Raw genomic sequence first — 12726 nt, 5'->3', positions numbered from 1 at the left:
GAATTTGGAATTTTCATTAAACTTGAATCTCCCAGTGGCCTGAGGGTCTGGGGTTGCCTGTTTTGCCAAACAAGTAATGTGGTTTCAATCTCAACTGTGAATTCTGGAGCTGCATAGCAATTTAGCAGCATGAGCTTTCTTCTTATTTAAATAAGATGTGCATGAGATTATTTGTTTGCTACATAGCTTATTTTCTTCCTTGACAAACGAAAACCTGACATTTGTGGTACGGTGGAAACAACTTGACTGCCTGGAAAAAATACCATCACTTTAACACTGTACAGAACACAGTATTGATTACCCAGTAAACAGAAGAAGAACTGGGTAGTTAGCATTAGCACTGATGTCTGGAGAAAACATGAGGGACTCACAGACTACCACTTGATAAAGATTTAGAAGTATTTTACCCATTGCCTCTGACAGGTGATTCAACATTAAAAACATCCCCTCTCTACATTACCTCTCTGTGACCTCTCTGGTTGGGTCATAACTGCAGCTGACAAATTAGCATATAAGAAGGAGGTGTCTAATCTTGTAAGCTGGTATAACCTTTGGAAGTCATCTTCAACTTAGCACTGGGGAAACTGCAGAGATAATCATAGACTTCAAGAGGGTGGAAGATGGAAAACTCACTATTTGAAATTTCGGGGGAACCAGTCGAGAATTTTCTTTCTTCTTACAAAAATGTCTGCTCGTTACAAATGACAAATTTCATGTGAAGCTATAGCGCAGTTTTATACAGCAGTTGTGAAAAGTGTGCTGACTGTCTCTATTACAGTTTGGCCCAGTTTTTAGGCTGCTGGTAAAAGAATGTATAAAGAAAAAAGACTGCATTTAAAACTTGTTGGTCCCCTCCATCTCTTTCTTCTATTTATAACGTCTTGTATTATCTAGTGGCTCTAAATATTGAAGAAAATGTCCTCTGGGAGAAGATGGACACCTTTGCTTTAAATCTAAGCAGTTCAAAAGAAGTACATATCCCGAGGCTATTTTCCTCGTTAATGGCAAACATTCTTGACTGTCCTGTTTGTACTATGAGCTCACCAAAGTATGTTCCTTACAGCTTTTGTTGTAATAGCAATAGAATAAATTAACTCAAATCAACAGAGGAGAAGACTATGACCAAGTGCAAAAGTGTTTCATCCTCAAGCATACAGAAATCAAATGGCATTAACTACATGGTTTAATCTGTGCAGTCCAATTTTTTATCTTCTTTTAAAATATAGATTATTTTTAGCATCAGCATGTAAATTATTATTTACATAATGTTCTATTGTTCTTTCGGCTCAAAGTGTGGTGTCTGGTGGGAGCTGTTACACATACTCCTTATTTCATAGCTTGTCATGTCCAATATCTCCTTAGTCCCTTCAATACTCTCCACCTGAAGCTGCAGTGTCCTGCTGTACAGCCCCCTCTAGTGGTCATATCCAACAATGGACACAATATCATAGACTTTCATCAGGTGGCAGTGGGTGAGTGATTTTGAAAGTTTATGTGGATTAATGTTTCTTCAGATATTGTTAATGTTACATACTTTTTTGCAGTACTTCTGTTATGTGATTTATTTGTGTCTTCTGCCTTTAGGAGAAAAAGTGATCAAGAGGTTTACAGTCCAAAACATTTCGAAGGACTCTTTGGATGTATCCTGTTAAAACAAAAGTCAAAACACAAAGTTTTACACATTACTGTAGAACTAAGAGTCTTAGAGAGTGTTTTAAACTGCTAATGCAAATAGATTGTCAGGAGTTACAAAATCCCACTTGATGGTATCAGTGTTCGATAGACACTTCTCAATATATTTTTACAAATGTTAAACATACTTTATGAAAATTGATGTGCACATTCTGTAGTCTCAAATGTATGAAAGACAGATATTTTGTGCTCTACTCTACTTTCAGTACTTTGACAGGTTGTGTTAAATATATGAATGAATATACCTAGGATGTTAAAGTCTTAAAATGTCCTCCTGCAGTTAGTAACAGTTGTGTGTCCCCTCTTTGTCATATAAGTTTGTAGTACAGTTCCGGTGTGTTAGATTTAGGGGGATCTAGTGGCATCTAGCAGTGAGGACCACAGATTACAACCAGATGAAATTCATAGAATTCCTTCAGTGTTTATTGTTTAGGAGGTTTTTAGAAAATTTATCCGCTGAGGTCCCTTCCTCTCCAAAACAAGCGGACCAGGTAATTTAACCCATAGAAGCACCCAATAAAGCAATTTCACGTTACAAATCAGTGTTTCTGCTCCCTTGTTGAGCACATCGCAGACAGCCCACTTGCCCGACAGCTGAAAATGTGTGCTCATCTTATTTCTTTTCCGGACGTTCAGAAGGTTTTTACTATGAGCCGTGCTGTCTGTAGGTTTCCTCCTCTCTAAAACAAACACATCTGGTGACTTAAACCGGTAAAAACACAGAATAAGGCAGTTTCACGTTACAAATCAGCATTACTCCGATGCTGTTTGGCATTTCGGACATGGGCTGCTATTCTAGCACAAGCTAATCTGTGTTTACCTTTATTCTCCGATAATTTAAGATCCAGATATTCAGGAGATTTTTACCATTTACTCTTCCTCTTCAAAACAAATGGACCCAGTGATTTAAACTGGTAATAACATTAGATAAAGCAGTTTGACCTGAAAAAATAATCTGTTTTTCCGACGCTGCTTGTCACAGAGCAGCTGTTAACTGTGGCCCATGCAAAAACTCAAATGACTTATTTAGAGCCAGTGTGTCCGATCTGGGCTACTGTAGAAAAATGGTGGAATTCCTAAATGAGGACCCACTCCCTATGTAGATAAACACTGCTCATTCTAAGGTTAAGAATACACAACCATTCTTATTCTCAGTTGATTATTTACTAAAGAAAACATACTTATTATATTATCTTCCATTACTGCAAACATATCCCCCTAAATCCTAAACACTGGACCTTTAAAGGATTGATTCATACAAATTACAAACATTTCTCACTCACCTCCTAGAAGTATTTAGCACCACACATATTGTTGGTTTTATTTGTCCAGGTTTTAAGATGTCAGTCTTGGATTACTGCCACTGACCCAAAACAGTTGTGGTCAATGGAGTTTAGTTGGTTGTGCTCACAGCAAAAAAGTAGAAAAGTATTTCTTTTGTAAGTATTTTTGGGCATTTTTGTACTTTTATTTGAGAGCACACATTTGAGAGGAGACAGGAAATGAGGGGAGAGAGAGATGCAACCAGGGTCTCTGGCCAGGGTCAAACTGGGGAAGTTGCAGTTCATGGCCAAAGTCTTTAACCCTCAGCTACAGTTTCTATATGCCGATCTGTTGAAAGCTTTTGTCAAGAAAACTAATGTATATTGTGCTGTGGGTTATACAGAGTAACAAGGACACTGCCCCTGGGGACACATGTTGCTTTTGATCAACGCTGTGAGCACCATAAATGAAATGTCGTTCACTTTTATTGCAGTGAGACTGAGGCAGAAGCCTGCCCTGGTGGCCTCCAGGTTTCAGACATTAACTGTATTATCACAACATCCCAGGTTCATGTCTTGCTGGGAGCCTTCCTTGTGTGTCATTCCCCACCTTTGCTTTCTTGCTTCTTGCTTTTACTGTCTGTCTCTACCCAATTAAGGCATGAAATGCTCAGAAAAATAAAAAATAAGACAGAAATCTCAAAACCTGGACAAATAAAATCCTTCGTTGACAATTGGAGGTTCTGTCAGCAAATAAAATGTGTCAAAGTAGAAGTTCAGATTACGTTTAATTTACCATGTTAGACACATACGTACCCATTGTCTTTTTTATGAATCTACACTTAAGAGGTTAATTCAAGGAAAAAGACATAATTGTCCATAGATTTACCTCATTTTATATTTTATACATATGGCATTTCTTTGGGCTAGTTACTTACATGTCCAGAGATTAAATACTCCAGTGAAGTGTAGTACGTCGAAATCCTCAACTTCCACTACTACTTTGATTATAGCAGATACTACTAACAACTGTTGACTGCTTTTCTTTGACCGTTTCCAAGCTGAGGTCCTCAGTACTGGATATACATGGTCCTTGCTCCCTTCTGAATGCTCTCAGATGCATAAGACCCGGAGAAAAACACACTCTGGTTCTGGCCTTCAGTCCATCTCTGGAGAAAAAGGTTGGTTAACAGTGTAGAACTTACCATGGAGCTCTGGCTTTTGTCTGAAACTTAATAAACGTATGAGCATATCACCAGTGTGTCACACCTTTCCTGCTAATGAATGACCTATAAGTCTCAAGAGAATAGTTGTATCCAAAATTATCGTCCATAACAGACTTCATTATACCTTTCAAATCACACTGAAGATTTTCTAAGTAACATTATAATTATTGAGTAATGCCTCAGCCATCCACCCTCTACTGTTCTCTAGTACCGTGAGACTCTGGAGGTGCGTAGCCAGAAGATGACCCTGGAGATGACTCTGTGTGGAGAGGGTGTGAACCCTACTGTCACTGTCTCCCACCCTGGAGGTCTCCTTGACTTCGGCTATGTGTTTGAGAAGGAGAGCACCTCACAGGTCCTGAAGGTCAGTTGCCAGTGTACTGAAGCCAAGAGGAATAGAAGAAGTATGTGAACAGAATTACATCTTGTTGGTTTTGAAGATATTTTCTGTTTTCCCATATCTGATTCAGGTTCAGTCTTAAAACAAATAAATCCAGAGCTTGATTGCTGTTTATATGCTCTGATTACCTTGATGCTTTGGAGGAGGTTGCAGCCTTGGAGCTGACATTAAGTCCTGTTTTGCCTGCAGCTGCACAACAGCTCAGCGGTGGCTGTGGGTTTCAGGGTGCAGCTGGCCAGCCTCTCTCCCTCAAGGCCCCAGGGTGGAGCTGACAGGGTGGACTTCCTGCTGGGCAGTTACACAGCCTCTCAGGTCCAGCCTACTGTGGGTACGATATCATTAAGACTGCAATGATTCACCAGGGAACCTGAAAACATTGACTGCTGGAGCTCTGAAAACAAAACAGTAGTACAATTTTATAAGGTCTTAACATTTCTCCACTAAGCTTTAATTTTGCCTCAGAGCATCTTATTTTCTTGTTTTATTTTCTAAATGGACAGTTCACCCTAAAATCAAAAACACATATTTTTCCTCTTACCTGTAGTGCTATTTATCTATCTAGATTGTTTTGGTGTGAGTTGCTGAGTGTTGGAGATATTGGCTGTAGAGATGTCTGCCTTCCCTCCAGTATAATGGAACTAGATGGCACTCAGCTTGTGGTGCTCAAAGCTCCTAGCATGACTGAGCCTGCCAATGTTACCACACAGCCAAGGAGGACGCCATTAATGTTTACATCTCCCACTGTAACGAGTATGAGCCTCTTGTCCATGAGTAGATGCACGCTTCCTTCTGGATAGTGACATAGTTTGTAGCTCAGCTACACTCAGCAGCTCACACCAAAAACAATCTAGATTGATAAATATCTCTACAGGCAGTTGACGCGTCACAACCACCACCAAGTGACACTTCTGAGGAAGGCGGAAGTTTCCACCGAAACATGTGAAGGTATGTAACATCCTAACATGTCTGAGATAAAAGAACAACTAAAGTCATTATCTCTACAGGCAAGAGGATAAATGTGTATTTTTGATTTTGGGGTTAACTTTCCCTTTAGTAATTTTTACCACAGCAACTCAGCTATCATAGAAAGATGAGATAGGTGGTTTGACCAAAGAAAGCGATTCATTCATGCCTTATTTGTACTTATCATTAATGTAGCACAAGTATGTGTCATGTTCTTATTATAGAGTTTCCTCGTAGGTAATAGTGGTCTGCATGAGCATCATCATTGACACAAACAACTGTGGCATCTAACATCAAAAGCATTGAAGTAACAAGGTCAATACTATGTCCAAATTCATTATAAGCTCAGTGAAATTAAAATAATGTTTGTTCTATTTAAGTTTCCCCGGAAAGGTGACAGTGAGCCAGCATTTACAGTACCAGGACCCTAAAATCAAAGCAGCCATCATTTTTTTAACTACTTACACCTGTGTTATGTGTCAAAGTGTCTTCTGTGAAAAAGCCTTACTGAAGTTGCAAGGTTAATACCAACTCCACATTTATTACAGGCAGTGGTGGAAGAAGTATTCAGATATTTACTTGAGTAAAAGTACTTATACCACACTGTGAAAATACTTTACTACAAATAAAGGTCCTGCAAATTATCAACAAATTGTGCAAAGTATGAAAAATAATATTACTTATTGTGCAGCAAAATATTCCCTGTTGGTGTCTAAGTATTATATGTGTAGTTTTTGGATTAATATAACACCTTTATATACTGTTGCGTAGTTTTATCTACAGCAATGCATCATAATTCATAGGATCATCATTTATTTGTAGCGTTGCTGTCCCGTGAGAACCACACATCTCTAAAAAGTTTCATGGTGTTAGAAAAACAGCCCTGTTTTCAGCTTTGTGACGACGCATTTTCAAGCTGATCTAAGAGGGTTTTTAAAGAGTTTAATTGGCTTAAGAAGTTTGAGAATTTTCTCAACACATCAAGGAACACTTCATCCTTCAGTTTGTCACAAACATTTAACATGAACACAGCTGGAGATACATGGTTTTCACAGGACAAGAAGGTGATGAAAAACTGTAATCTGAAAAGTTACATAAAAAGGAAATACTCAAGTAAAGTATAACTGAAGTCGGTACTTGTTGCATTCCACCGCTGACTATAAACTCAGTGACCTAAAAATTATGGTTTATTTTTATTCTTTTTATCAGCAGTTCTAATAATAGAAGTAACAGTAGGAGGCATCGTAGTAGCAGTATGTCTTTTGTATCCTGCACAGGAACCCAGAACTACAGTGGGCTGAGTGTGTTCAGTGTGGTGCCAGTAGATGGCAGCATTGCTCCAGGACAGAGTCAAGACGTCACTGTCACCTTTCAGCCTGACCACCCGTCTGTCTACTATTCTGACAGACTAACCATAGAGCTCATCAATAAGGTCAGCAGAATGTTACGTGCACAAAGACACACCTTGAGAACAGAACACTCAACTTGACCTTAAACACTGATTTAAAAGCATCACACGGTCCAAAAATGCTGCCCTCCAAGTGTACTGACTGCACCCTGTATGCCCTCTATTCAGCCTGATCTTCATGATATAATAGCCTTAACCGTGTGCCATCTCTGTCCCTCAGAGTAAAGTGTGTGAGGTGGATCTGAGGGGTGCGGCTTCTTCACATAGCATGTATGTAGTTGGAGGAGACATGCTGACAGTGCCCATTGAATCCCTCCTACCTCCACTGATAACTGGCCAGTCTCAGCTCACAGGTATCCAAGCCTCCATCTTCAATTCTTCTTTAGTGTTTTCCACTCATATTACTGAATACATAGTTTGTGTGGAAGAGATCAATACTACACTGGTTATCGATTAAAATTAACCATAGAAAATGATTCATGTTCAAGCCTTTTCTCAAAGATGCTGAAGGCTCCAACAAGACAGAGAAAATAAACACACTGACACTGTAAATGTGACTAATAACTCTCAGACACATTCCATAATTTATGCCAGAAAGGGCAGGGTATGTGTTGTAGTAATTTATGCTAATCACAGGTTGCTGACAGCCCACGTGCTTGTCACCAGCGTTCAGATCATATTTCACCACAAAATCCATGTGTGGAAAACAGACACACCTCCGAGACAAGGTTACTGTACATTTCACTAAATCAAAGTGCTGCCTGTGCATATAATAATATGAGCATTTGAATAAGAGCCTGAGCTTTGCTGTGATAGTGTCAAAGTAACAGCCCTCCTGAGGGGAAGAACGTGTTCTGAGAGCCACCCATTGACACCCAGCAAAATTTCAGTTTGTAGAGTCTTACAGAAGGCAGTTATTGGACCTGTCTTTCTAGGCAGCCATTGGTTTTCATTTATGTCTGTACAGTTCATTTGGTTGGCATGGACAGAGTTCATGTCCATGCCAACCAAATGTGGCATGTGTACATAACTAGCTACACATCTATGTATGCAGGCACCCAGTGTAGTATAAACAGAGCCATGTATGCAAAGTGTAGCATGCATTTGAGTCAGCAAATTGTAAAAATGATTTATAGTGGGATATTTAGGAACTAATAGATGAAATAAATGAATGGAAGCCAAAGGATTTCTCGAATGATAGAAATAAGATGAGCAGTCAACAGCTACTGCGGCTGTGTATCGGCAAAAGGCTGGGGATATGAAACATATCATGATACAGTGGTTACAATTCAATATATTAGGATACCGTACAGAAGGTGATATTTTTCTATTTTAAAATCTAATTTTAGGAAAACTGCCATAGTATAAAGGATGCGCTTATTCATGAGCATAAAAAAGTTTCCTTTCTTACAAGTCACAGTCCCTCTAACATCCAACATAATGGATCACTACTATTTGTGCAATCTGGGCAGAGGAATTAAAATTTGATTATATCAGTAAAATGAATAAAAGTACTTGCAGGATTCTTTATGTAATCATTTAAGAAAATAAGAGAATGTAAACAGTCAAAAATCGATTTCTCGGTTTTTGAGAATTGATAGTATCACAAAACAAAATATTGCCATACTCAAGTTTATGGATATTTTCTTACACCCCTACACCTATAGTGTACTCTTCAAGCTAAATGCTAACACTTGCATGCTAGCATTTAGCTAACAAAGCTAACAAAGCTGAAACAAAGCTAACATTCTGATGCTGATAATCCTCACCAGCTTACTTTAGAGTGTTAGCATGCTATCATCAGCATTAAACTCAGATCGACGTTGCCATTCTCTGGTCTGATGGGCATTAAAGGGAACTGAAAGTATGTACAATTTATAGTAAATGTGGTAAAAGTTGCAAAATTGCTCATATGGTCCTCTACATGTAGCAGAGTCAGAGGTCATGGAGAAGCCCACCATCCCCGTGCTGCTGACCCTGCGGGCCAGCTACAGCGCAGGAGTCATTGCACCTGCAGTGAGGGAGCTGCAGGTGGGTTGCATCCGCTCCTCACAGCCCAATAAGAAGGTACCGTGATGTCATTAGATACTAGTAGTGCCAAATGTTTCATCAGCTGTACTATGATGCATCCGGAGAGAGTTGATAACCTATCTGTATCAGGGATTCACTTAGAACCATTGTACAAACATTGCAAAATTGTATAAATTTTCTTTAAACATGCCTCTTAAAATGCTGCTGCTCTGTTTTCCCCTTTGCTAGCAGTTAGATGGACATAGCAAGATTATTTATGGATTATGAATTCAAAAGTGTCAAGGCAGCTATATATACTTGTGAAAAAAACAGATGTATCAATTTTGTCTTGAATGACTGTTTGGACAAATCTTTTGTTTTGTTTTTTAACCCAGAGTGGTGAGTTTCACTGGGATAATGTGGCATCTCTGCAGCAGCAGGGCTTCACTGTGGAGCCCAGCAAAGGCACCGTGGAGACGGGCCATAAACGCACCATCACTGTCACATGGACTCCCCACAGTGGATACAAGGTGAGGGCAATTTTTATTGCTGTTGTTGAATTGGGAGAAAAGATACTTAACTTAAGAGGGTGCATGAAGATTTTTATTTTTTTTTGCATAAATCAGTATCAACTTGTGTCTGTGGGGGTTTTGTTGAGAAATCTGAATTTTACAGCATTTTCTAAATTTCCTATTTTTTCTATTGACCAGTTTATTTACAGGGTAAACGAGTCAGGGTCCCTGTCTCGAGTTTTAGCATTCTGATGTTGAAAATCTGGTTCACTTTCTTAGCTTTTTGCTCCCTAAAAAGGATTCAGTCCTCGCATAAACACTGAATCAACGCTGGTCATTTAAATATAGAAATAGTGGAATTTGAAGGTGATAAATGTTGACTCGTATCAGCAGCTTTTATAGCAGCACTACCATCAACCTTCTTAATCCTGTGACAAGATTTTTTCAACTTCACCACTGTACTTCAGGTATTTACTCATGAGATCATCACTCTGGATGTGCGTGTGTGTACATGTGTGTGTTTCAGCCCCATGAGGTGGTGCAGACATGTGTCCTTCTTACCTTGAAGGGGGATGAGACGGATGTTTACAGAGTCACCCTGATGGCTTCAGTGTCCACCACTGCAGACTGACCTCTACAGTACCTGGATGCTGGCCAGTGTGAAATCTACTCACACACGCTGACACAACACACAGAGACGTGACACACATTTATGTGGCCAACATTGACAGACAAATTAAATATTTATTACTTGAATCTAATTATTAAATGTGAGAGTAATAAAATGTGTTTACAAAGCTGAATTGAACCATATCATTCAACAGTGACTGTGTGGCCCTGCATGTTCTGTTATGTCATGTTGTGCAGCCCATTTACTGAAGCACCTAACTGTAAGACCTCATCCCACCACCAGGGGGTGTGTGTAATGCCAAGCAGGCAGCTGTGTTATATCATGGCTAAGGGCGTGTCAGCTGATGTAAGCCAGCAGATGTATACAGTACATACTGTAGCACTGCTGGTACTATACCCAGTGAAGTGAAAGGAGGCAGAGTTCATACTGAGGCCAGACGAGGTGCAGACTTTAAAATATGACACAGAATCGGATGAGATTGATATACATAAATGATGGATAACTGTAGTTTGGTATAAAAGCCACATAAGATTATAGACTGGTCTAGTATATTGATATCAGTAACAGCAGCTGGGGCTGTAAGCCTAATTTTTATAACAGTGATAATGTTAATAGTTTTGGCTGCTTCAATCCTAAGATATTTGGGTCAGTGTCACCTTTTAAAGACCCATGGGTGATTTGTTTAACTATAGGACTTTAGATATCCACCAAATAAATGTAGGTACAACACTTGCCAGATTTATAGCTCACATATCCTTGTAAGTGAGGCTTAAATGGATGTCAGAATCAACAAAATTAGACCAGCATTTTAGCATTTTGTGAGTATTTTACAGTTATGAGTTTCTCAAATCTCCCCCAGAATTTAAAAAATGACAAGTATTTGGGATTTTGCGCTAGAATCTGTTCTCTAGTGGTGAAACAGGGAGAAAAAGAGCATGTGAAGCATCACAGCATTAATTGAAATAGGTATATTAGCAGCATTATTAAAGGGTTTTATTAACGCTGCTGAATAAACTTTTTTTATCTTGTGGGCAAAACTCACTGGCCGACATGTTTGTGAATGAAGATCAAGGCAGATTTCACCTGAATTTAAACATTAGGAAGATCATTTTAGTCCATCCTCACATCCAGGGGGCCCAGTACCACACTTGATTGTTGCACATACAGGTACCTGCCACTGGGAGCCCCTGATGTTCCTGCTGGCCCTTTCAGTGGTTATGGAATTCCTGGAATGTCATGGAATTTAAAGTGTCGCAGTGTATTTGAAAAAAGTGAAAGTTAGAGAAGTCAACTGTCCACTCAGGTTTGTCTTATGAACAGGTCGCTTTAAGAGGACTGAAGAAGAACTTGTTTCTTAACTAGTTTACCGACAATACTCTGCACAAGAGATAAGAACATACCTGCACTCTGCTCTCGTTCCTAATTCTCCTCTTCTTCTAAATGGACGTGATAAAGTTTCGACCATTAAATACAATGATTATTCTTAATGAATAATACAATATAAAGCGCCACGAACAGAATCAGAATCACCTGCACTGGCCAAGTATGTGCACACATACAAGGAATTTGATTCTGTTTTTTTAATTGCTTTCAATGCTTTTACACACAAATAGACATAACAGCTAGGAACACGGACATCAAAACTGTATAAATAATGGTGAAGAATAGGCAAAACTATTATATATATTGCACTACTAGTATGTGAAAAAAAATAACAGCACCTATGACCAACAATAAAAATCAAAGCATACCAAATTCTAACCACCTTTTTAAAATGATCTTTCTGTACAGCTAACTGGATCACACTTGTTCTCCTAAAACAAAAAAACAGCAACAATGAAAAAGCAGGAATTATATGAGCTTTAGCCAAGTAGGTGTGTGTTGAGTATGTGATACAGTCTGCTAGGAGCGTAAGGAGCTACTGAAATGAGGCATTTCTAGTTTTTCTTTTTGTCTCTGTATGTTAACTGGATTTAAGGTAAAACGTTTGACATATTTCATTTCCTTTGGGTTTTTTGTTTTGTTTTAAAATCAAATCCAACGTCATGTTGCAATGATAAAATGGGTAAAGGATTAAGAGGTGAAAAGAAAATATTTTGTCAGTGAATATATAATGGATAAGCTACTCACACACCAAAATATACCAAAATACTCTGGACCAATGCCATTTATTTACCATTAGACACCCATATGATCACTCCACATACATAATTACACACATTAGACATTTAGGAAAACATTTGTCTTTAGATTAATTGATATTAAGAATAATTCAGTAGTGACAGCAGCACTCTTATCTAGATTTTTTACAGCATTACTTTGTCACATTTAAGTTATTGAACTCTTCCAAAGATGAGCGCTCACTCCATAAACTCCCAACAGTGTCCAACTCTGTGTGAACTTGGCCCCGTCCATGTGAACAGCAGATGTCAGTAATGCCTCAGAACGGACCAATAGGATCTGACCTCTCAGAGAGATACATGCTGTAAGCATTTATCAGAGATTGTAGGAGATTATGCTAAATCAGATTACTGTACCCCAACCTGCCTATAAAAAGCAAGGTCATTATGAGCTTAGCCTCGTGTAATGTCACTCGTTTTATGAAATGTATGAGATCATATT

At 38.8% G+C, this 12726-nt stretch overlaps 1 protein-coding gene across 6 annotated transcripts in view; it reads left to right on the top strand.

Annotated features, from left to right (window-relative positions):
- Window positions 1-11567, top strand: part of cfap74 (cilia and flagella associated protein 74) — a 79925-nt gene extending 68358 nt beyond the window's left edge. For 2 of the 6 annotated variants that reach the window (XM_050066003.1, XM_050066002.1), the window contains exons 30-39: window positions 1363-1472; window positions 1585-1640; window positions 4016-4135; window positions 4389-4544; window positions 4770-4908; window positions 6821-6975; window positions 7172-7304; window positions 8882-9018; window positions 9357-9491; window positions 10000-11567. In XM_050066003.1, the coding sequence (XP_049921960.1) occupies window positions 1363-1472; window positions 1585-1640; window positions 4016-4135; window positions 4389-4544; window positions 4770-4908; window positions 6821-6975; window positions 7172-7304; window positions 8882-9018; window positions 9357-9491; window positions 10000-10104 (1246 nt within the window). In that variant the 3' untranslated portion in view covers window positions 10105-11567. Of the gene's footprint in view, window positions 1-1362; window positions 1473-1584; window positions 1641-4015; window positions 4136-4388; window positions 4545-4769; window positions 4909-6820; window positions 6976-7171; window positions 7305-8881; window positions 9019-9356; window positions 9492-9999 lie in introns of those variants that run through there. The other 4 variants (XM_050066004.1, XM_050066005.1, XM_050066006.1 and 1 more) reach the window with 4 other exon arrangements.
- The last annotated feature ends 1159 nt before the right edge of the window (window positions 11568-12726 follow it).

The sequence above is a fragment of the Epinephelus moara genome, chromosome 16 (assembly GCF_006386435.1).
Source record: "Epinephelus moara isolate mb chromosome 16, YSFRI_EMoa_1.0, whole genome shotgun sequence".
Classification (NCBI taxonomy): Eukaryota; Metazoa; Chordata; class Actinopteri; order Perciformes; family Serranidae; genus Epinephelus; species Epinephelus moara.
Note: the sequence above shows the minus strand (reverse complement) of the source record. Positions and strands in the feature narration are given on the sequence as shown.